We start from the raw sequence: 25,336 nt of genomic DNA, 5'->3' as shown, positions 1-25,336 counted from the left end.
AAAAAATGGGGAGGAATGAAAAAGAAATACAAAAGCTTAAGATATCATTGTTGGGACCCCACTTTGGGCCCAGGTATTACTAGTCCTTGCTTCAACAGCTGTAGCTTTTTGTTTTGGTTTAAGAATCACACATGCACATCATGGCGTTCTTGCTTAACACTCTCAGCCTCTCCCCAAACCCTTCACTGTGGGGTAATAAATCATGGACCCTGAAGCTGTTCTCTGTTAAAGTAAGAAAAACTATTTCAAGGAGATGTTCACAGTAATTTTTGCTTGAAAATAGTAATAGGTCTAAGGCAAGATTTTCCTAGACTCTCTTGAAGTTTATTAGTCAGCTACCAAAGTGCTAACCCTGGTCCTGTTCCTTTTATTTGAAAGACTTCATCGGTCAGGTTGGAAGGTGAGAGGCGAGAGCTTAGTAGCCAGTACAGAACGGCATAGCATGGTGCTGTGAAGTGGTGGTTGTGGAGCCGTTCTGCATAGACTTAAATCTAGGACTTTCTAGCTGTGTGAAGCTGGCAAATTATTGAACCTGTCCGTGCCCAAGTCTCTCAAACATTAAATAGGGACAATCTTAGTGACTCATGTGTAGGGCTGACGATGGTTAAAATGCCTAAAGTCCTTGTAAACTGGGGCTGGCACAGAGTCAGTGTTCAATAAACGAGGTTATTGTTATTAGCAAGGGTCAAGCAGCATTTTCACCCCAAAGCTGTCGCCTGACAGAATCTGGGCTTAGCAAACTTAAAAAGTTTTTTCTTCCTAATTCAATTCCATTTGGCATATCAGAAATTGTATACTGACTGCTTCAACTGAACTATAGAATTTCCTTTTTCTTTTTTTTTTTATGGACTAGTGGACACTGTTTTTCTTTGAATTTTTTAAGTTTCCAGAGAAGAAAGGTATATTTTGGTCCACTCCCCTCGAGAAGTGGAACTATGGGAGGAGCGGTTTTACCTTCTCCAGGCCCTCTCCCTTAATTTTTCTCAAGGGAACAGGAAACCCTGTCTGATGAGAAATTTGGGAGAGGGACTTATCAGGCTTAGTTCAGCTCCCTTGCAGCTCTCTGCAGAACCAGACACTCTGCAGAGGGCCATGTTCTGACCTGCTCTGCAGCCAGGAGGCCAGCTCACCACAAAGGCTCTTTTGCAGGTAAGGGGGAGAGCTGCAATTTTCCAGTTCTTTCTATCCCTTGGGTCAGCGAATTCACTTCAGGGTGGACTTGTAGCAGTGTTTCTATGGTAATTTCAGATCTACAGCCTCCTTTGCCCGTTGGCTTTATTAGAAATAAAGCTATCTTCTGGTCTACGTCTTCCGTGTCCTATGATTGATTTCAAATTCAGAAGGGAAAATGAATTATTATTTAACTTCCCAAACCCCAACTCTTCTGCGAAACTCAGAGCCTCTTGGATTGTGGAAGAGTCACAGGTGATCTGCATGCCTAAGAAATCTCCACAGAGGCTGTGTGTCACGTGCTGGTGCTATGAATTAGGGCTGGGGGTATGTCCTCACAACCTATATGAGAGGATAGACAGAAGCAAAGGGTCTGGAATCAAGAAGCTAGATCCAATCCTGGCTTTGTAATGTGTAACTCACTTGTACTGAGTTTTGACCTTAGAATAGTGAGCTGCTGGAGAGACTAATGTTGGCAGACACGATGAAAAGCTGAGAAGCTATACATACGCAGTCCTGATTTTCGGGATCTCTGGATAAGCAGTGATAACTTTCAGCAAAAAGCTATTGGTATTTAAGGGAGGCGCCAATGATATTTTGGACTGACCTGGGAACCATACATTCCAAACGAAGTTGAGCAGACAGTAATTGATTCCTTGGTTTATAGGTAAGCCAGGAGTGAATGAGAGTCCCATCAAAGAAAACCTGGTGGGAAAAGGGACTTTTGAAATGTGTGTTCATTTGCCACAACAGATTTTAATTTGTTCAAATTAAAAACTGGCCACTCCGATGTCTCTAGAGATCATGATAAATACCCCAATTAATGTAATTCTGTGGCAGAGACACTTCATCAGAAAACAGGAAAAAAAAAAGCACATGGCATTTGATTTTGAAAAGAATTGGCAAGTGAGAGGCAGTTGACTCTGAAAATTTTATGTTAGACTCCTCTATGTGAGACTCAATCAAAATTCTGGGAGAAAAATTTTCACAGCTACTTAACGAGAAAAATTTTTCCATGAGGAGAGGGTTTTTAAAATGACAATTATCATAGGGTTTTGAAATACTTTGTGATCTCTGAATTAAAACATGGTGTTTTCTCTTTACTCTGGTCTCTTTGAAAACATTAGATCACAAGGAGAACTAATTAAAATATATGTATGTGAGCTAACAACTGAGTTTTCTGAATGTAAAATGTGTGCTCCTCACAGGGACTTTTGAAACATGTTTGGTATTCCACAAATGACGTATAATTCCTATTATCAGAGCATCCTGGCTTTAATTCTGTAACTATTTACATGTATTTTCACCTAACTTTTTTAGCTCTCCATTGTTTATGCAACTGAGATCACACTATAGATTATGTATGTATAGCTTCTTTTTTCCCCACTTTGAGAGGTCCTTGTGCATTAAATTATGGTATAATTTTATTAGCTCTACAGCATAATATAAGATGGATGAGTTATATATTCCCTGGGGTCTAAATGCTATATCTGGCTCAGCCAGGTATAAGAGTGGACCCTGACTGATGGTGCTTTGAAAGGGTAATTTCTCAATGACCATGAGTCATGGCGCTTCTGGTTACTTGGGCTTGGTTGCCCCTCTAGAAGTTAAGAGCTCAATAATCCTCATAGCCCCATGCTGTATCTTCCCCTTGGATCCAGCTGGTACTGTTGAATGGGCGAAGGAATATTACACTCAAGTTATTATTTTCTCTGAAGGTTCTCAGAGTTAGTCTCTCCTCCCCTCTTCCCACTTTGTCCTACTTGTCATCTCCTAGAATTTCCCACGAAGTCATCCTCGGCCCATCCACTCTTTCACATGCCTCTCTCTTCCCACTGCTATATCTCATTTTCGTATTTTATAAACACATCAGAAGGGCCTTAAGTTTTGGTAGATTTTTCTCCTAATACTTAGCCTCATGCTTGCCATAGGACATAGATTACTGAGTTTAACTAGACTAGGTTAGTTGCTTAGGTGGGGGAGATTTCTGGGCTTCAGAATAGAGAAGATGTAGGTTTTCTTGACTTCGACTATGGTGATAAAGGTTGAAATGAACAGTAAAGAGCATGGACAGCTGTATTTGACTGGAATCTCATGGCTTTGCCTCCACACTCAGGCTCCGTGCTGGTTGGAATTTCTCTCCCACCTAGTTGTTGAGTTACGCTGGGTGAGATACTTGAGGTTGCTGTGCCCAAGTGGAACCATCTGTTCACATCCTTCTCTCATGGGGGCGTAGTAAGACTGGAATGAGATAATACATTGAAAGCATTTGAACAGGGCCAGTCACATAGAACACCAATGGAAGTAAGTTGTTTTCCTAATTCCCTTCGTCTATTTGAGAAGGAAACTCGAGTTTGCTCCGGTATGCCAACTTACTAATATTGGAGTTAATATTGATAAAGATCCATACTGGTGCAACGTCTTCACCTTTTGTTAAAGTGTTTTAATTCTGCAAAGAAGAATATCAGTGAGTATGTTAGAGATGCTCTTTTTCTTGTAGGAACCGATGGAGATTGCGCCTTTGACTTTCTAACATCAGAGCCATGGCATCGTTCTCCAGGCTTTCACACCATCTTGACTGGTTACAACCGAAAGCTAAAGGCTCTATCCTCCTGATAATCCTCAGAACTGTATAATTGTGGAAACCATGACTATGTTACCTTATATGACAAAAGGGACTCTGCAGATGTGATTAATTAAGGGAAGATTACCTTGGATTATCGTGGTGGGCCTAATGTAATAAAAATGTGGCAGAGAGAATCATAAGAGTAAGGGAAGGAGAACTGACTCTGGGTGGTGAACTCACAATGCAATACATAGATGACGTATTATAGAATTGTACGTGTGAATCCTACAGAATTTTACTAACCAGTGTCACCCCAGTAAATTTAATAAAGATTTTTTAAAGAGAGGAAAGGAGAAGGATCAGAGTCAGAGAAGGAGATGGGATGATGGAAGCAGAGATCAGAGTGATGGGGTCACAAGGGAGGGGCCACAAGCGAAGGAATGCAGATGGCCTTAGAAGCTGGAAAAGGCAAGGAAACAGATTCTTCCTGAGAGCCTTCAAAAGGAACACAGCCCTGCCATCACCTTGATATTCGCCATGAAAGACTCATTTTGGTGTTCATCTGCTTGCTTTTTTGCAGTAGAAACAGTACCTTCCATTAGTATATCCATGATCCGTAAACTTTGTACTACTCACTTATTTCCTGCCAAAGTACCCCTAATTGGCAGGAGAAAGTGAACAAAGAGCTTTTTCCTCTTTGGGCTTATGGTCCTGGTCCAGTCCCTTTACCATCTCTTCTGCTGATGTTTCCAGCTAAACCCCTCAAAATGAAGAAACAATCACCTTTGGGTTTCAAATATGTGTGATTTAGGCTGTTCATCATGTTAGATGACACCTGAGAATTATTTAGTGAAAACAGTTTCCTACAATTTAGCGTTTGTTGGATGTGTAGTGTGTGCCATGCCAGCTGCCCAGATGATTTAAACAGGCCTCTGATGCAGACACACATATCACACTTCTCACCTGATAGGGCTCATTGAGCTCCAGTGTTGGGTAATCAGGAGAGTGTCAGCGTTTAGATGGTGGGCACTGTGGTAAGAGCACCCCATGGGCTACCAAGTCAATAGGAAAATGCAGGCAGCTGAGCACTGGAGGTCATATAACATCACTTAAGCCAGTTACCGCTTCCTGCTCCCTGAGAAGTCCTGTGCAGGGGCTCTGCCAAGATGAAGGTCTCTGTGGCTTTAGAGTTCTTGTTTCTCCTTGCTGCTTTGGTTTGGCCTTGTGCTGAGACCATTTATGGTAAGCGACCAGTTTTAGCGAACGCTTCCTGGGAGGGCTTGCTCATAATGATAGCTTTCCACACAGGCGCTCTCCTCCCTGTGAAACCTGGTTTTACAATTTGCTGCAGGAGAAATACTTGTGGCCCAGTAGACTTTGAGTCAATATCCTGAGGACACAGTTTTTCTTTCTGCCTAACGTGGAGGTTCTTCTTTTTTCTTTGTTGTGGCCTCCTCGCTATCTTGATCCTAACTTTTAGAGGTTCCTCAGAAATAATCCTTGGCTCTATGGGTCTGTTTTTGAACCCACTGCCAATTACCAGCACTTGATAGTATTGTTTTGTAAGATACTTGGTTGTATCTTAACTGATCTTCCTGCTTCCATTGTTTTCATATTTCCCTTGGTGATGACACTGCTCTTCTGGTCTTTCAAAATACTTCCTGACCTTCACTCAGGTCAAATTCATCAGTGGTTCTGCAAAGCCAATAAGATAAAGCTAAATGAATATCTGGTCTGTCCATAAGTTGATTCCAGTGCTTTTCTATTTTACCTGGAATTGTCTCCAGTATTTGTTATCCAAATGCTTCCCAGCTTCAAAGCCTGACTAAATGTCAACTACTCTAAGACAGCGTTGCAACATTAATTTTTGTGTTCTTTATTATTTTTTAAAAATTACTCATCCGTGTATGTTTCCATCTGTTACCAGTGTGTGTGCTTGTGCATGTGTGTGTAATTAATATGTGAATTCCTTTTTTTTCCCCAAGGCTACCTCCCATTGTCCAATTGCCCCAGTGTATGGGAGACACAGAAAAGAACCTCTACATGTTCTTATAGCAAGATACATCTCTGCAAGGTCCTGTGAATAGGACCAAAAATTTTTTGAAATCTATTTTTCAATTACAGTTGACATACAATATTATATTCATTTTAGGTGTGCAACACAGTGATTCGACATTTATATATCCTATAAAGTGATCACCCCGATGAATCTAGTACCCACCTGACACCATACATAACTATTACAATATTATTGACTGTATTCCCTATGCTGTACTTTATATCCCCATGACTGTTTTTATATCTTGTAATATATATATATTTATTTATATATATAAATATATTTATATAGATATATATAAAAATAATATATTTTATATCTTGTAATTATATCTTATAAGACAACTTGTACTTCTTAATCCCCTTCACCATTTCCGCCCATCCCTCCAGCCCCCTGCCATCTGGTGACCGCCATTTTGTGTTCTGAGTTTGTTTCTGTTTTGTTTGTTCGTTTGCTATGTTTTTAAGATTCCACATGTAAGGAAAATCATATAGTATTTCTCTTTTTCTGTCTGACTTATTTCACTTAACATAATACCCTCTGTGTCCATGCATGTTGTCAAAAATGGCAAAATTTCATTCTTTTTTATAGCTGAATAATATTCCATTACATATATGTATCACATCTTGTGACTTTTTTCTTCATCCATTTGGCCTGTAAACCTTTATGTGCAAGGACTGTATGTCGTTCCTGGTCTTTCCATTTTACCTAAGATGAATCAGAATGTCTAGGGCAGCACAGCTCACATGTAGCAGCTAGTCATTGACATTTCAATATTTCAACTCAGCACATGTGGAGAAAGGACAGTGGCTTGTGAGTCAGGGAAGAATCCTTGCGATTCGGGATGGAGTGAGTGGGGCTTTCAGACCTGGAGATGGTGGTACATGATGCTTGGGGGCAAGGAAGACTGCTTCAGTTAGTGTATGCAGCAGCCTATGCGCATTCCTCTAGCTTTTTCTCAGGTGATTCTCAGCTATTTGAGACACAACCTCAGAACGCCAAAGTGAAACTTGACTCTGATTTTTAGTATGGAAGAAAGCAGTGAAACCAGGAGCATGGACTTCTGATAGTTCATGCCCACTTATCCTTTTGAATCCATCTTTAATCCCAACATTTGAAATCTTTTTCCCTTTTTGAGGGATCTTTCTGATAATCTTATCTAGGTGATGTTAGACTATTTCAAACACAAGGAGAGATGTGAATCAGAGGTTACAATCACTGACTAAAACACCTGCCTTCTCCAACCCCACTTCCTTCCTCCCCCCACCACCCCAGACATCTCCCTGCATTGTCTTGCTATCGTGATGATGAAAGTTCTGACTATATATAGAACACATGTAGTAACTAAGGAGACCAATGAGAGTATATGAAATCTGTCTTAAATGGCATTCCAATCCATTGCAGCTTAACTTTCCAGTTACCGGGTAGACTTGCCACCTTGAATGTACGTTCACTTACCCAGTGCAGCCCAGTCTGAGGCTCTGCATGCACGCAGTGAAATTGCCAGGCCTCGTGTTGAACCTGGCTGTGCATCTTCCCTTTGGTAGCCTTCACGGACTCATGAGTAAGTTATATTGCAGTTTTAACTAGTAATTGGATGACTACAGATTTCAAGCCCTGTCCAGCTCGCTGGGAGAACACTGCCTCCCTAAGGGTTGGGTTGCTAGTCAGGTGTTTCCCCTCCTCTTTCTTAAACAGTAAAGTGGAAGCTCTCTAATTTCTGCTCACCTGGAAGTCCTGTGTGCAGGTAGTACTATCAGCAAGGAGCAAGGGCTACAATTCAAATTACATGTACATATATCACACACACATACACGTGCTTAACATTTACTGTCTTCTGTGCAGCTGGGAATACAGAGGGAACTAAGAAATGAAATCATGGATGACAGGTTGTGTTACAGTTACTTATGTCCATGTCAAAATAAAGATAAGATTTAAACCCTATTGTTTTTGCTTTTGTAAAACACGAGGTGGCTGTATCAGATGAGATTGAGAGTCATGTTTTGGTCATGATTCTAATGCCTTAATAAGTATAGAACAGGTACTGGCTTTAATAGCCTTTGCTTGGAGAAAATCTTTTTAAGAACTCTTTATCTCTCATTTGAACTTTGTGTCAATAGATACATAAGATTTGTTTTGTGACTTCTCTCTCGCATTTGTTTTCACATTTATCTGTTTATATAACTGTAATTTTATAATTTATTTTCCAATGCCACATGGAATTTGATTATATTAATATATTATAACTCATGTCTTCATTCTGCTGTTGGTCATTCGTCTTGGAGTATTTTGTTCACTTAACGTTTGTTATTATTGCTGATATATTTGCAATTCATTTATTGCAACTATTTTTTTTCCTTCCCTTTCCATCTGCTTTTTTTTTAAAGATGTTTATTGGGGAATTGGGGAAGGGGAACTGCTAAGCTTTTGTCCTTCAGTCTTAGTTGTGGAGGGCACAGCTAGCTCAGCTCCAAGTCCAGTAAGCCATCTGGCCATCCATCGGCAGCTCAGGGCAGCTAAGCTCAAGGTGCCGTGTTCAATCTTAGTTGCAGGTGGGCGTAGCCCACCATCCCATGCGAGAGTCAAACCAGCAACCTTGTTGTTAGGAGCATGTACTCTCACCAGCGGAGCCATTCTGCCACCTGTTGGCAGCTCAGCGGCAGCTCAGCTTGGGTACAGCGTCACTGGCCCATGTGGGAATTGAACCAGTGGCCCTGTTACTCAGAGCTCACACTCTTAAGCGAACTCTTAACCAACTGACCCACTTGGCCAGCCTATTGTCATTTTCTTTAAAGAACAAAGTTTGCTCCTAGGTATAGTGATTTATGGGTAGATAACAATACAGTTCCTTATCATTCACTGAATATTGGGCCATCTATGTGTACACGACCTTACAGCACAAATTTACAGACTGGTTAGGGAACTGACTTTAAGTTATCTTCAGTCTACTACTATTGTATTTTGCTACAGCTTACCAGACAGTTTTATTTCTTTTTTATTTTTGACTTTATTTTATTTTTAAAATTTTATTAAATTTATTGGGGTGACAGGCATTAATAAATTTCATTGAATGCTCTTAATGTGAAAGGTCCCCAGTCACGGGCAGGTATAGCATAGTCAACACTAGATCATTTAAACCTGCCCATGTTCTACCAGGCCATGTGTCAACATGGGGAGTAGATATTCATTGGGATACAATCTGTCAGTTATGTAGCAAGGCACAAATCTTAACCTGTATTGTTATCCTGGGATATTGTTTTTTCATAGATTCCCAAATTTAAACGCTTTATAATCAGACTACAAAAATACTTCAGGCCAATGACTAATTATAACAGTCACCTATGAATAAGGTATATCTTTATTTTAGAAAGAACAGAACTGGAGCTTCGGAAGGTGCTTTGGTCATTGGCCTAGGGACCCATAGCTGGTTAGTGATTAGATACCAAAACAGGATGGTTATTTATCCTCCAAAGCTTTAAAACATTCTGTTGTTAATATTTGACCTCCAAATCATCTTTCTCAAAAGAACTGTTGAAAAACTTTTCAATAGTGGATCACAAAGGTGGCTCGAAGTTGCTTCTAAGGCCTATCAAAATTTTTTCCCCCAGACACTTAAAATCTACTCTTCCAGACAACACTCCTTTTCTGTCCTAGTGTGGGTTGTCAGATCTTGGTAGGTACCTAAAAGCGACAGCATCCGTTTTTGTTTTCTACTTCCTGTTCAAAATGTGTATGCTTTCTCTGTTACTAGAAATACCTTCTACTTAAACTTTGTGCTCTCCTAGGTTGTTTCAGAGGCTACTCTCCTTTTTCAAACTGAGTTGTACTATAACCCAAGGAATATACATCGTGTTTGTCATAGCAGCTATTTGGAGTGTTGTACCTCTAGGTGAGTCCAATAGACCACACCCCTTTGAATATATTCGCTTCACCTTTACTTATCAGATGTTTCCGCAGAGGCACAGAGTTTTAGAGACTGTGACTCGCCCATAAGCATAACCCTAAACAAATATCAAATCAGCATTTACAAAAATAATTTAATGACTACTCTTGTTTTGTTTTTTAAAAGATTTTATTGGGGAATTGGGGGGAGGGGAACAGACAGGTAGACAAGTTGCTGTTTTGTTCTTTAGCCTAGTTGTGGAGGACGTCGCTTCACTGGCCCATGTTGGTACGATCATTGTGCTCTTCCCAGGTGAGGCAATCGGTCACCGGTCATTGGACAGCTGCTCACAGCGGCTCTTGGTAGCTCACACCGGCTACCAGCCACTCACGCTGGCTGCCAGCCACTCATGTAGCTCATGGCAGCCCACTGCAGCCCTGCTGCACCCTACGCCATCGCCAGTGACTCACAGCAGCCCAGCTCCAGGTTGAGCTGTTGTTCATCATCTTAGCTGTAGAGGGCGAGCATCACTGGCCCTCAATGTGGGATCCCAACCGCAGCCCTGCTGCTCAGAGCTGGCGCTCCCAAGCGAGCTCTTAACCAGCTGAGCCACTCGGCAGGCCCTACTCTTATAGTTTTTAAATGTAATATTTATTTTAGAATAAAAAAATATACAATATAGTGTAATTAGGTTGGTTATTTTATAGTAACTGAACTACATTAAATACTCAGTCACGGAAAAATCAAGCATGATCTTTCAACACTTTCTCCTTCATAATACTCTTCTTCTGATACGTTTCATGATTCAATTCCATGTTAGGAGAGGAAATGGCTAAAAAATTAAGAGAAAAGCAATCTTTCATTTCAATGCTAAATCATGGGGATACATGAAAAGAAGGGCTTATCTGCCAATAATTAAATATTCCTTGCTTGCAATTTTGTGGAACTGAGACATTGAACCCTAAAAGGACCTCACATTGCACTTTGAGACCAATGGAATGGCATCCTAATACACTTTGACCATGTCACTGAAATATTTACATAGAGTGTTATAAGTCTGAATGACAAATCTGGAAACCACTTGAAAACCATAGGAAAATTCTATCTTTGTTTAATATATGGAAATAGTTGACACCAAAAAGGAATTGAGAGCTCAGAGCTAATTAGTATGCAGTATCTTTTAGCATGATCAGAGCACTATTGGGGGTGGGCAGAATTGGTGTTTTTTATTGTGGTAAAATGTACATCAAATGGATAAAATGGTAAATTTTATCTTAATTGTATAATTTAGTGGCATTAAGTACACTCACATTGTTGAATACCCTTGCTCTTCTCTTTAACTTACTTTATAGGGCAAAACAAAGGTTGGGGGATTTAGTCTCTCTCTCTCTCTCTCTCTCTCTCTCTCTCTCTCACACACACACACACACACACACACACACACACACACACACACACACACTTTCATCCCTATATATTAGCCAATGTTCTGGAGTTATTGTCTTTGCACAGGCTACCAGAATAATAGCGATGACTAAGGCGTTCCCATTTTGATATTAATAGTAATTACTATGTGGTTTGCAGCTTATCTTCCTTAGAAAAACATGAAGACTAGGCCAACAATAGAATGTGGTTAGGTTTTTGGTGCATGAATCTTACTGCTGTGTACACCCCCCTCACCCCCCACCCCCACACAAACCCCCCACACCTCCCTTGCCACCACCACACTTGTCAGACTAAGCTTTTGACAGCTTTTACTTGCCATTCTTAGAATTCATTTGTCTAAGTCTGGGCATTTTGGTTCTCAACTAATGCAAGTGTTATAAATCATCTATTATCCAGAACATACAGGAACTGTTTTGCCCTCTTCAAACACCAAACTGGAAATGATCATAATGTTACAAGGTGGTAAAAATAACTTGGCTCCAAGTTTAGACTCAGAAAGACCTGGTACCAAGTATGCCAACCCTATCTGCTTTCTGTGTTCCTTTTCTTTGGGAAATCAGGATGGCTAACACCAGTGTCTATAGACAATGAAATAAAATTGGACTCCAGTTCCTTTATTGCTGGCTTTGAGACAATGCCAGAAGAGTCAGGATTGTTAAGTTCTAATTAAACTGACTTCCTCCTTAAGGTAAAATGGAAACTTGGAATTGCTATCTAGAATTTTGTTGGAAAAAAACTTTTTTTGTACAAAAAAATAATTGATATAAATCTTTTCTTAGGTATCTGATCCCTAAAAAAGCCCTAATTCAGTGAAGGTCCTGTTTCAGTGAAGGTGTATTTTTAGATACTATTATTCATTAGGGATATGGCTTATTAATTTAATGTTAACTGTTAGGTACTTTATATTACTCAGATTTTATTTTCTGTTCTATCTAGTAAATTCAGCAATATGTTCTCAATGACAATGGTTTGATCTGCTTGATGTGAACCTCCAAAAAATATGTTTTAAATAGCTTTTAATCAGAATAAAGAAGAGATAAGTGTATAAATGTGCCAGAGACTAAAATTTGTGCAGAAATTAAAATTTGAATACTAACTCCCAGGAAAGACAAAGTCCTTTTATGTGAAGATGCTGTAACTTGTGTGTGCTCTCCCAATTAATCAGTAAAGTTGGGTCCTAAAAATAATGTATATCATAGCAGAATAATTATTGAAGAATAAATTAAATTTATATTCTAGAATTTAAGAAACGCCCCCTTCACTGAAATTTGATGTCAGGCGTCCTTTGTCCCTGATGTGATTCTTCTATATGTGAAAGAATTGACTGGTTGAGGTGGCGAAGCACAGCCTCATCCTGCCACTGATGAGTAAGTCATTAGATGATCATTTCTCACCTACTTGTGCCACCTTCTTTTCCATAAAGAGGGAGTCTGTCCATGTAGTACACCAAAAAAATCACTTCTGGCATGGAGAGATTTCTTAGATCAGTTATGAGAATTAAATTGTGCTGTTAGTTATTCAATTGTTCACTGAATGTACATTTCTGGTGCTCTGGAAACGCATTTTACCAAGATAGTTGTTATTAAGTTTTTTACAATACTAACTTATCATGTTCAATAAAATGCTGCTTATGGTTGCTTGGTTGTCAATCAAAGAACTTGAACATTGCCATAGTGGGCATCTGCCTTTGGCAGTAAATACACAACTGAGAGGTGACACTTCTGTAAAGCTTAATGTACGTCAGGTAATGCTACCAGCATGTTGTGACAACTTGTTTAATCCTAATAACCCACAGAGTTATGTATTGCCATTCGTGCAAAGATCTTCATTACTAAGACCTTTACATGCTTTCCGTCTTTTAATCTTTGCACTGTTCTCGAAGGTGGGGTACGAAAAGCTTAAATTTACAAATAACTGAAGTCTTAGGGCTTAAGTAACTTCTTTGCAGAGCTCTTTCTACTACTCTAAATTTAAAACAAGTATGTTGAAAGGATAACTCTTTTCTTTCACTTCCTCCTATTTCTTTCTGTCTTTCTCTTAAGGCACTATCTCATTCTTCTTTTCTTCTTCAGTATTCCATTTGCAATGGCTCAGGCTAAAATGAGGCAGGACGATCACTTCTTTTACCACCATCCTTCAGCTATTTCTTCATGACTCCTGTTGAGGTTTTCTCTGTCCTCAGCCCCCTCTTCAGAGCCTCTGCGCCAGGCTCGGGTACCAGCCGTGGCCGCAGAGCTGCAGCGCGGTGTTTTCCTGGCTGCTGGGCCCCCGCTCACTTTATACTCAGTGCCCCAGAATTCACAGCCTCCCCTTTCCATGCTGTCCTTCGGCCATGGGGTCCGGCCCTCGCTCTTTCCTGTGACCAAGTCCCCACTTATGCTCCAGTTTCTAAAACTAGGCTTCACCTCGTGTGTTGTGAACATTTCTTCTTTCTCACTGGCTCCCCTGACCTGCCTCAGGCCCTGCCCCATGGCCTTCTAAAGGACTGCCATTTGAATCTTCACATGTTATATAGCATTTCCTTACTCTCTGTCTCTGGGCTCTGATCTTTCCATCTACTATTTCAGGACGTTATTTATTTAGAATGATTATATAATTTATCATCTATAGTGGTACACTTTTAAAAGTGAGAGGAGGCATTATTAAAGTCACACTGCAGTGGCAGGCACACCTCTGACTTCCCCCTACCCAGGACCTGAGTTCTGCATACAGCTTGTCCGCTCACCAAGTGACGTCGGGAAAGTCGGTTAAGATTTCTATGCCACGTTTTTTCTTCTGTGGAATTGGGTTAATAGTTGTCCCTATGCCTGGGGTTATTGGGAGGATGAAATGAGTTAATACATGTAAAGCATTTAGAATGGTGGCTGGTACATAGTAAGCATTCAATAAATTGGAACTACAATTTGCATCATTTCTATACTTATGATGCTAACAGATTAATTAACCTCTCCAAGCCGGGTGAGACTGAGTGTGATAATGCGAGTGACCAGCTCTGTCCTCCAGACACGATGCTTGCTATCTGACTTTGTCTTTTCTTACTATGCAAGTAACTGTTCTGCCTCCATTCCAACACCCTTTCCCTCCCCTCTCCCCATATTTTCTGCTTGTATTGCATGTTCCAACAACATGTTAAGCAATGTCTCAAAGCCAGAGGCAGTTATTCCTGGCACCAGTTTCCTAATCAACACCGCACCCTCGGGAAATCACTGTGAAAGCCAAGAGGCCCCGGGCACACATGAGGTTAGCACACTCGTCAGGCTCCCCACAAAACATTTTCATGGACCCCTCTAAAGTGTTGCATAAGGCAAAGATATGTTAAACCTGCGTTAGAACAGGCTGCCATTTTATTGAAAAGACACTGTAGCGATCATTACTGAGTGTCTCCTGGTCACGAAAAGATGGGCTTGACAGGAAAGAAGTCTGTCAAGGTCTAAAGCCTCCAAAGTAAACCCTATCGAGTCCCTCTCCCCTTTTTTTATTGTCTGTTAAAGGTGTCACCCAGTGGGCCACTGAGCATGTCTGCAAAGTTTTCTGCTTGGTTTTTCTTGGTAGGGATTTGGAACATTGAGTTAGAAAGATAGCTTTCCCTTAGAATTTGAATATTACTCTGGTGCCATGGTAAAAAATGTTAGATATAATTATATAGTTATTCATTTGGAGAAATGTGGGCATGGGCTCACATACACGCAGACATATGCCCCTTCGGTATATTAAATCCTGCACCCATATTAAATGGCTGCCAGCTCTGGTAATGAGGGATGGTGCGGACATTCCTGAGTTTCTGCATAAACTCATGGAGCCAGTATAAGGTAATGATACTCCAGAGGCAGCCAGTTTCTGATCCCTAGCTCCGCCAGTTGCTGGCTGTGTGGCCTTGGGCAAGTTCCTTAACTCCTCAGATGCTCAGCTTCCTCACCTGTAAAACGGAGAGGATCCTAACAGTATTACCTTTTCATGTGGGTGTGGTGAGAACTAAATTAGTTGACGTGAGTAAAACACTTAGAACAATGCCTGACATGCACTAAAAGCTAGATAAGTGAACTTCACTGGTGGGTTCTTAGGAAATCTACATTTCTTCCATTAAAAAATAAGCTATGTCATAGAGCATAGTTTATTTTACCTGAAGGCTGAACATTCTCCCTGATACTTAGTTATTTTTAAAAGTTAAATAATATGGTCAGAAGACATTTCCTCCATCCAGACTGCTCTGGGGTGTCTCCATGTGAGAGGCTCCCATCCTTGCCAATGTATTTTTCATTATCATTCATCCGGAAGGCACAGCGACATCAGTCCAGACCAAAAGTTCACTGATCTATTAAACATGTGTTATTAGATGAATGTCCCCTGTATGACAGGCACTGAGCTAGGCACTGGGGTTACAATGATGAGAAGACAGGGAGGTACAGATAAGTGTCCAGTCAATTGAGGCTGGTGAGTAGAATGAGAAGGGAGGTAGAGGGAATTCTGAGAGTAACTGAAAGGGCTGCTTCATCCATCAAAGGATCATGTGTGGGCTGAGATTCAGTCTGGAAAAAGGGCAAAAATCATCTAAGTGGAGTCGGAGGGAAAACGTGTTTCAGGAGGCGGGACTAGTACTGAGACAGGTTCAAGACATTTGAGGTCTTGACTGGGGAAGACCCAAAGAAAGAAACAAGGCTGGGCTGAGCTTTGAGGTAGGGAGGGCTGAGGAATGAAGCTGGAGAAATGGCCAAGTAACTCCCTGATCACGAATGAGCCGTGTTCCCCACTTCACATACGTTTTAGCGTATTCGATATTTTATCTAAAATATATACAGAGTTCCCAGCAGATGAAGTTGAAGCCTGGGCTTTGCAAGATGATGTTCAACATAGATGGGAGAGGGATTTAAAGAAGATGTTCTACCTTTGGTCAATCTTTTTTTTTTTTTTTTTAAAGATTTTATTGGGGAATTGGGGGAGGGGAACAGCTCTGGGGAATGGGGGAAGGGGAACAGACAAGTTGCTGTCCTTTTGTTCTTCAGTCTAGTTGTAGAGGATGTTGCTTCACTAGCCCATGTTGGTATTATCATTGCGCTCTTCCCAGGTGAGGCAGATCAGTCGCTGGCCTCTGGACAAGAGCTCACTGGCGGCTCTTGGCAGCTCACACCAGCTGCCGGCTGCTCACGCTGGCTGCCGGCCACACACGGTAGTTTATGGCAGCCCACTGCAGCAGGGGCTGTAGCCTATGCTGTCGCCGGCGACTCACCACAGCGCAGCTCCAGGTCGAGCTGTTGTTCAGCATCTTAGCTGTAGAGGGTAGTGTCACTGGCCCCCATGTGGGATCCGAACCGGGGCCCTGCTGCTCAGAGCTGGCGTCCCAAGCCAGCTCTTAACCAACTCACCTTTGGCCAACCTTATTGTTATAGATCTTGTACAGAATACATTGGGCCTTTATTAAAATAGGGTTTGTTGTAAACTTTTTTGATCTTCCCTTATTCCTAGGCCCTGTGCACAGCGTTGAGTATGGGAGGTATGAGTTCATTGTCATTGTACATTTATCAGTGCTTAGAACATTTACCTTAATGCTGGTGTGAAAATCAGTATTGATAGGAAACTTTTGTGAGGGGTCCAATAGCAATTACCAATATGAGAAAGTTAGAATGCATCTGACCTTCACCTTCTTAGCATCTCAATGATTGAATAAGTGTGACGTGTAACCCCAACAATAAAGAACTAGAAAGGTAAATATTATCCTGAAAGGAAGTGGCATGGATTTATTTTGACAAAAATGAGTAAAAGTATTAGAAAATTGGATCTGCCATGTAATTTCCAGAAAAAAAAGTAGAACTTAAGATACTGTTCTAAACTCAAAGTCAATAGTTTTGACAGAATTCATCAGTGCTCAGTGGCTTTACGGCTAATCTCACATAGTCTACCTCATCAGTGGTAGAAGCATTTAGTAATTATTTGTCTTAGAGAACCCTGCATATCAGGAAGTTATATTGTTCAAGACTAAACATACCATGTATATTTTAGTGATACATATTTTTTAGTTGTAACGATTGAGGTGGTTGTTTCGTGACTCTATATACAATGCTTTAAGTCCTTTTTGACACAAGGCAGAGTATAACAGTTACCAACTCTTTACTAGACTAGGGACTTCATACATTATCAAAGTTGCCCCTTGCAATGTTAATGTGAAATTAAAAGTGTTTTCATTTTACAGATGTGAAAACTGAGGCTCCCACTACTAGATCATACAACTAGTAAGTGGCCAAATTTGAATTTGAACTTGGCTCTTTCCACTGTGTTATACTGCTAACCAGAAAGGTATATTCCATATAGTGCTCTATAAATGATACCTGTTATTGTTGCTGGATTGTGACTAAAGCCATCTTCCTCACATAAAAGATCCCTGCTCAACAAAGCCATGTGTCTGGTTGTCCAGGGTGGATTTGAAGAGAGGCAGGACTATATAATATATAAGTACATGTAAAAACGAGAAAGGAATTGCTCTTTACTGTTCCCAAGTGAAGTGCAGTACCCAGGCCTACTATTGGGTTGTCGGAAAAGTCATGATGTATTTTTCTGTTTTTCATTGCAAAAATGAGTCATGGCTTTTCCGACAACACAATATAATGATTTGATGATTTCTACTACTCCAAGACAAAATGGAATTAAACAACGTAAAAACTCTGTTATTCTACCCTCCTGCCCCATTCATAGAAATGCATTTTGATATATGACCAGAATTGAACTCTTCCATTGCACTCAAAAATATTATTAGCTAGTGGTAAAAGGGAAAACATGAAAGCCTTTGGGTTTCTTTCCTATTACAGTCATCACCAGTCCTAGATGGCCTCCCAACAAGTAATTAATGCAGAGCTGGGCACGGCCTCAGCAGGTGGTAGCCCACAAAGCCAGGTGGAACCACAGGTTGTGACTAATTCTGTCTACCAGCCCAGTGATAGATCACAAAATTACCAGAAAGAGGAGCTACAAGCTCTTGGGGTAAGTCAGCCTTGTTTTAAAAATTGGCTTAAGATGAAAGAAAATAACTACCACATGGAAAACCTTATTTATGCTCATAAGGAGGAATTTCTGAGTTACTCATCATGGCATCGATCACATTACTCCTTTAAGAAAAGACTGCAGTGTATTTTAGACCTGGGAATTGAAATACAGAGGCATAATCTCATGGTAGAAACACTCTATCAACATTGGACAGCGGACTCCAGTCTGACCATCCATATCAGGAGGCTGAATTCTATGAACTCATGTTCTGTATTTTAAGTTTAAAAATTGGGTTGAGGGAAAGATTGAGTAAAATGCTGCTTAACGACGATCTGCTCTCATCATGATATGACCCCAAAGTATGCCTCGATTTATGTTATCAGCCATATCTCCTTTACTCTTCTGACACTTAATTTGTTTTTTATTATAAATATGTATGCCTTTTTTGACCTTTTGAAAAATTTATTAAATGTATTGGGGTGGCATTGGTTAGTAAAATTATATAGGTTTAAAGTGTATAATTCTATAATTCATCATCTATATATCACATTATGTGCTCATCACCCAGAGTCAGTTCTCTTTCCATCACCATATATTTGATCCCCTTCACCCTCATCTACCACCCCCCTCCCCACTTACCCTCTGGTAACCACTAAACTATATTGTCTGTGTCTATGAGTTTTTGTTTCTTTGTTTGTTTGTCTTGTTCCTTTGTTGCTTTCAGTTTTATATCCCACATATGAGTGACGTCATAAGACTTTTTCTGTCTGACTTATTTCGCTTAGCATGATAATTTCAAGATCCATCCATGTTGTCACAAATGGCAGTATTTCATCTTCTCTTATGGCCGAGTAATGTTCCATCGTGTATATATGTACCATATCTTCTTTATCCAATCATCTACTGAAGGACATTTTTGTTGTTTCCATGTCTTGGCCACTGTGAATAATGCTGCAATGAACAAAGGGGTACATATATGTTTACAAATAAATGTTTTCAGATTTTCTGGGTAGATACCCAGAAAAGGGATTGCTGGGTTCTTAATTTTGTGAGGAACCTCAGTACTGTTTTCCATAGTGGCTGTACCAATTTACATCCTCACTAGCAGTGTATGAAGATTCTTTTTCTCCATAACATCTCCAGCACTTGTTATTATTTGTCTTGTTGATGATAGCCATTGTAACAGCTGAGGTGATAGTTCGTTGTGGTTTTGATTTGCATTTCCCTAGTAGCTAGTGAAGTTAAGCATTTTTCCATAATATCTGTTGTTCTGCCACTTTCAAAAAGGAGTTTGTGAGATCGAATAGAAGTAGGGAAGGAGGTGAGGATGAAGGGCTGCCACTGGAATTGGTGGGCATAGCATGGAACAGAAAGCTCCCAGCTTAAGCCCTTACCCAGTTAATTTATACTTGACTTTTTAACCATTTTTTTAAAAACTAAATTTATTGGGGTGACAATGGTTAGTAAAATTACATAGGTTTCAAGTGTGCATTTCTATACTACATCATCTATATATTACACTGTGTGCTCACCACCCAGAGTCAGGTCTCCTTCATCACCATATATTTGACCCCCTGATGTCTCCTTCCTGAGGGAAATTTAAATGGCGTCCTCTCAGCATATACTAGTATACGACCATCATGGTTTTTTTTTCTTTCTACAGGCCATCCAGATCCTGAATGGAGCAATAATTCTGGCTCTGGGCATTTTTCTGGGTTCCTTACAAACTTGATCCCATCTCTTCAGGCACTTCTCTTTTTTCTTTACCTTCTACACAGGCTATTCGATATGGGCGCTGTATTTGTGAGTATTCAAATACCCTGACCACAGATCATTTCTCAGATACCATGGATAGCAATGTGTTTGATTATTAAAGTATTGTTGTTAGGTAATTTGAAGGTTGCATGCTGTAGGTTTGATTTGTAATTCTTGACACAAACAAGTTTTAAAAGCAAAGCATCTTTCTGATTAAAAGAAATCACATTCGCTGAGTACAATTTAAGTCCCAAATGTTAACCTAATACCCATGTATATGGTTGTTGGAAAAATCATGACGTATTTTTTCTGTTTTTCGTTGCAAAAATGCGTCATGACTTTTCCGAAAACCCAATAATAAATTTGTGGAATGAAACTGAATGAAAAATGAGTATTATTGATGAATTGGCTTGTATAGCACAGCCAAGAGGGTCCTGATTTGGGAGATAAGAGATTTACCTGCTGATTCCTGTCTGAAAATCAGAAGAGTAATATCCCCTATTTGGATCAAAATGTAATCAGTAAAAATAAGCTAGGTGATTTTTTTAAATCTAGGCAATTTAAAAAATTATTTATTCAGCTTTGTCATTTGATTATCACCTATTTGATGGTTTGTTTTTTGTTTTGTTTTTTTGGTTTTGTTTATTTGTTTTACTTCTTTATTCTGGTGCTAGAACTTTGAGAATTTATACATGTTCAGTCTTGGAGGAAACACAAAACCAAAAATGCTACCATAAAAATCTAAGATGGGAAAGTTTAGTTGAAAATACTGAGTAGAACCTGTAGTTGGCAAATGAAAAAGAAAGAAATTTATAACAAGTCTTGGGCTCTTGATTTATTCATGCTTTTATTTTTTGAAAATCACTGACCTTCTGATCTCCTTTGAAAAGAAATTGCTCATAATTTGGCCAAAATTTCTCGGCCCAAATCAGGTCTCATATTCTGACAAAAGATTGTATGCTGGGCCAGCTGAGTGGCGTGATGGTTAAGCACTGGCTTGGGATGCCAGAGGGCCCCAGTTCGGATCCCACATATGAAGGCCAGTGACACTGCCCTCCACAGCTAAGATGCTGAACAACAGCTCAACCTGGAGCTGGGCTGCCGTGAGTTCGCCGGCGACGGCGTAGGCTGCAGCCCTTGTGGCAGTGGGTTGCCATGGGCTACTGTGTGTGGCCAGCAGCTAGCGTGAGCGGCCAGCAGCCGCAGTGAGTGGCCGTCCAGAAGCCGGCGACTGATCTGCCTCACCCGGGAAGAGCGCAATGATGGTGCCAACTTGGGCCAGTGAAGCAACATCCTCCACAACTAGACTGAAGAATAAAAAAAGACAGCAACTTGTCTGTTCCCCTTCCCCCATTCCCCAGTGCTGTTCCCATCGCCCCAATTCCCCAATTAAAAATCTTTAAAAAAAAAAAAGTTTATATGCTATTTTTGGATACAGTCCAAAATGTGTAATTTGGATTTAATATTTCTGAAAAATTTTGATAGTTAATATCATTTTGATGGAATAGTTAGAATCTGAATTTTTCTAGAACACCCAGGGTACACAATTGTTCTGCATAATAAATTCTGGCTACCTGAATGGAAATGTCCCATGTTGTAGAAAAAAAAATAGCGTAATGTTTTAATTAATCAGAAAAGAATTTTCTTTTCTCAAAAAGAGAGGTCAGTTTGTAAAAACAAAACAAAAAGAAAAGAAAAGAAAAGAAAGAAGGAAGGAAGGAAGGAAGGAAGGAAGGAAGGAAGGAAGGAAAGAAGGAAGGAAGGAAGGAAGGAAGGAAGGAAGGAAGGAAGGAAAGAAAGAAAGAAAGAAAGAAAGAAAGAAAGAAAGAAAGAAAGAAAGAAAGAAAGAAAGAAAGAAAGGAAGATCCATGGTGAGGGAGCTAGAGTCACACTATTTTAGCATCCTCAACACTAAGATTCAAATCTCGCCATTGGATTTCCATTGCTGGAAGCTTCTCTCTGGCTCTGTCTCACCTACAGAGCAGAGTCTAAGATCCACAACATGGCACAAAGACCTTCAGATCTGGCCTTACCTTCGACTAAGCCCTCATTTCCCTCCCCTTCCCTCTGTGTATATATGGACTATGTAATTCCTTCCATTCTCTCAGTCTTTCTCTTGCTCATCCTTATTAACCATGTGACTTTGGAAACGCTCACCCTTCAGTTTCTTCACTAGGATGGTAGAAATAACACGAGGACCTTCTCTTTGGGCCACTGTGAAATTAAATGAAAAAACGTATATAAACACCTTAGCAATTGTTAATAATTTGAGTGCTTTCTGCATGCTTGGCACATCTATAACCCTGACTATGTGTTATTTCATTTTATCCCCACATAGCTATAAGGGAAGTAATATTAATGGGGGGGGGACATGAACCTCTCTATTTTGCAGAAGAAGAAACTGAATCAAAAGAAGGGTTTGATCATTTGTCTAAGGTTATGGAGCTGAAGATGGGATCAGAGCACTGAGCATATGCTCTTAACCACAAAGCTATAGTGACTCAGGAGGTTCCTGTGATAACCTCCTTGTTATTTGAAATAGAGTTCAAAGCCTATTCCTTCAGAATTCAATAATTGAATTGTATGTAGCAAGCCTTTGCTCTACATGATTTTGACAATTTTTCGCTCATTGCCATAGGAATGATAAACCATTGGTGAAATTTGTGGTAAAAAAACACAATGAGATTTTGAGAAAACCGTGAACACATAGAGAATTGAATTTATCAAAATTAGAGTCATGGAAATAATTGCATAGCAAAATAATAATTTAAAAAGTAGTGGGTATATCAATATAGACACTTAAATATTTGTAAAAGATGTTTTAGCACATCTGGTCCAAAAAATCAAACCCTTATCAGAAGCTTGGGTAAGAATGTGAGAATGATCATACATATACATGTGTACGTAAATAAATATTATTTATGTTTAATATAAACATAAGCATTAAGGTAATTATGAGTATATTACAGTATCTATCTATATATAGACATATATATATATTTATTTATTTATTTATTTTATGTTTTTAGAGTATGCATACCCACATAGTCCTGCAAAAAGCCAGACATAAAACAAAATGGAAATATTATAAATTCACTCAAAATTTAAACTAATTTAAAATTTTATTCATATAACATGATGAGCAACATCAAGTATAATTCTAGGTTGTGAATTTAAAGAAGTTTTTTATGTTTATTGCTAGATAGTTGCTAATAATGGGAGGAACTAGGAAAAATAGTTGAGACTTAATTTTTTTTTTATCTGCTTCATTTCCTCTTTTCTAACAGTTTATTAGTTCAGGATCCACATCTGTTGCAGCTGGGAGAAAACCCACAAGAATGTTAAGTGGCAGTTTTTCCTCTTTTCTGTGACCATAGGAGTAAAACTGTTCCCCATTAGTAACAGGAAAATAGAAGTTGGTAAATCCAGCTGAGATGCTGGGTGTCTTTAATGCACAAGAAAGTTAATTTTCTTAAGGTAGATCATCAGAAAATCATATAGATTGTGAATATGATTACTGGGATGGTTAATATAAATATTTGATGAATCTGAAGCTTAGAAAAAGCTTCTTGATTTTTGTGTATTGTTAAATTTGAGCAATTCTAATTATTCTGAGTATAAACTCTCCCACCACAACTGAAAGCCAAAAATTCTATTACTTTGGTGAGCCATTAAACAATTACTAGGTCTCTATTATGTGTTCTTACTAAATCATTACCCACTTATAATACTACTTTCCTAGTTCATTCACTTTCCCTCCTCCCTAGATGGCTATTTCTCCTCAAACACCAACCGTTTTCTCTCATCTTTACTGTCTGGTGATGACCTTGCTTCCTATTCTGAGAAACTCAAGCCATCAGAATTTCCAGACCTGCGCTGTATTATCTACCTCATCAACCAGATCCATACTAATATGTGTTTTCCATTCTAACCTCTTACCATAAGTCACCTCTGTGATTTTCTTCAAAGCCAGTACCCCTACTTGAATCCTTGATTTTGTTCCTTTTTTCCCCACACTGCAATTCTCTTTCTACTTGATCTTTTTAATCAGCCTACAAAGCATCTGCTTACTGCTCTTGAAAAAAAAAATCTCGACCTTAATTTCTTCTGCTAGCCACAAGCACAGCTTCTCCCTTTGTAGCTAATCTCCTTAGAGGGATTATCTAGGGCCTGCTGAGTGACTCAGTTGATTAACAGCCTGAGCTCTGAGCAACAGGGTCCCCAGTTCAATTCCCACATGGGCTAGTGAGCTGTGCCAGAGCTGAGGTGCTGCTGAACTGCCAACAGGTGGCAGGATGGCTCAGCTGGTAAGAGCATATGCTCCTAACAACAAGGCTGCCAGTTCAACTCCCACCTGAAACTAAGATTGAACACAGCACCTTAAGCTGAGCAGCTGCGAGCTGCCAACAGGAGGCCAGATGGCGACTGGACTTGGAGCTGAGCTAGCTGTGCCCTCCACAACTAAAACTGAAGGACAACAACTTGGCTGTTCCCCTTCCCCAATTCCCCAATAAAATCTTTTAAAAAAATTAAAAAAGGAATTATCTATACTTTGGTTCCAATTCCTACCTAACCCATTTCAACTAAACCCACTCCAATAAGGCTTTATTTTCTTCCATATCACACCTCTGTAACTGCTCTCCGTAAGATCACTGGAGACTTCTACGATGGTAGCACAAAAATCAGTTCTCAATCCCCACTGAACTTGACCCATGAGCAATAATTAACACACAGTTCATCACTCATTCCTAATAATTTATTCACTTGCTTCCAGGACACCTTGAATGATTGACTGGTTTTCCTCCTGTCTTTTTAGTTTCTCCTTTTCAATCTCCTTTCCTAGTTTCTTTTCTTCTCTTCCACCTTTTAATGTTGGGGTATCCCAAAGCTCAATTCCTTGTCACCTGCTCTACTCACTCCTTTGGCAATCTCATTCATTCTCAAGACTTTGAATGACATCTATATGCCCACAACTCTGAAATTATTACTTCTAGTCTAGATCTCTCTCCTGAGCGTCAGACTGGCATATCTGATTGCTTCTACTTAGAGTTGTAAAGGTCCAAAACTCAACTCCTAATCTTCCTCCAAAAACCTTCCCCATCCACTGTCCTCCTCATGTCAGTAGATGGGAACTGAATCCATCCTTCCAGGTTTCGAAGCCCAAAACCTTAGAATTCTCCCTCATTCTTCTTTCTTTAACAATCTTGAATCTGATTTGCCAGCAAATCCTGTTGACCTTACCTTTGAGCTATATGTGACTGATCGTTTTTCATCTTTCCACTCATAACACTTCATCCAATCTACCATCTGTCTCTCTTAATTGGCTCCTTCCTTCTAAACTTGGCCCTATCTAAACTAGTCTCACATGAGTGTGCCCTTCAAAATATAAATTTAATTGTGTTTCCCGTTTGCTCAGAGTCTTCTAAAGGATCTATATTTTTCTGAGTAAGAACCAAAGCCTTTTCCATGACCTGAAGGGCCCTAC

The 25,336-nt window shown here is 39.8% G+C and overlaps 2 protein-coding genes across 2 annotated transcripts in view; both read left to right on the top strand.

Moving 5' to 3' along the window:
- The first annotated feature begins 4,902 nt into the window (after positions 1-4,902).
- Positions 4,903-11,794, top strand: OOSP2 (oocyte secreted protein 2). Its single transcript, XM_019655963.1, has 4 exons — positions 4,903-4,978; positions 9,163-9,188; positions 9,581-9,683; positions 11,676-11,794. The coding sequence occupies exons 1-4, from the start codon at positions 4,903-4,905 to the stop codon at positions 11,792-11,794; spliced, it is 324 nt and encodes a 107-aa protein (XP_019511508.1).
- Positions 11,795-17,937: 6,143 nt separating this feature from the next.
- Positions 17,938-25,336, top strand: part of MS4A3 (membrane spanning 4-domains A3) — a 10,214-nt gene continuing 2,815 nt past the window's right edge. The window contains exons 1-3 of the mRNA XM_019655962.1: positions 17,938-18,093; positions 23,139-23,191; positions 24,668-24,728. Of these exons, the coding sequence (XP_019511507.1) occupies positions 17,938-18,093; positions 23,139-23,191; positions 24,668-24,728 (270 nt within the window). The remainder of the gene's footprint in view (positions 18,094-23,138; positions 23,192-24,667; positions 24,729-25,336) is intronic.

Source organism: Hipposideros armiger, unplaced genomic scaffold (genome assembly GCF_001890085.2).
Source record: "Hipposideros armiger isolate ML-2016 unplaced genomic scaffold, ASM189008v1 scaffold_253, whole genome shotgun sequence".
Lineage (NCBI taxonomy): Eukaryota > Metazoa > Chordata > Mammalia > Chiroptera > Hipposideridae > Hipposideros > Hipposideros armiger.
Note: the sequence above shows the minus strand (reverse complement) of the source record. Positions and strands in the feature narration are given on the sequence as shown.

Excerpts from the sequence above, each read along its gene's own strand:
- OOSP2 (XM_019655963.1), top strand. The coding sequence starts at position 4,903 with ATGAAGGTCTCTGTGGCTTTAGAGTTCTTGTTTCTCCTTGCTGCTTTG. Across the intron at positions 4,979-9,162 it reads TTGTGCTGAGACCATTTATG|AAAGAACAGAACTGGAGCTT; the intron begins GTAAGCGACCAG and ends TCTTTATTTTAG. Across the intron at positions 9,189-9,580 it reads CAGAACTGGAGCTTCGGAAG|GTTGTTTCAGAGGCTACTCT; the intron begins GTGCTTTGGTCA and ends GTGCTCTCCTAG.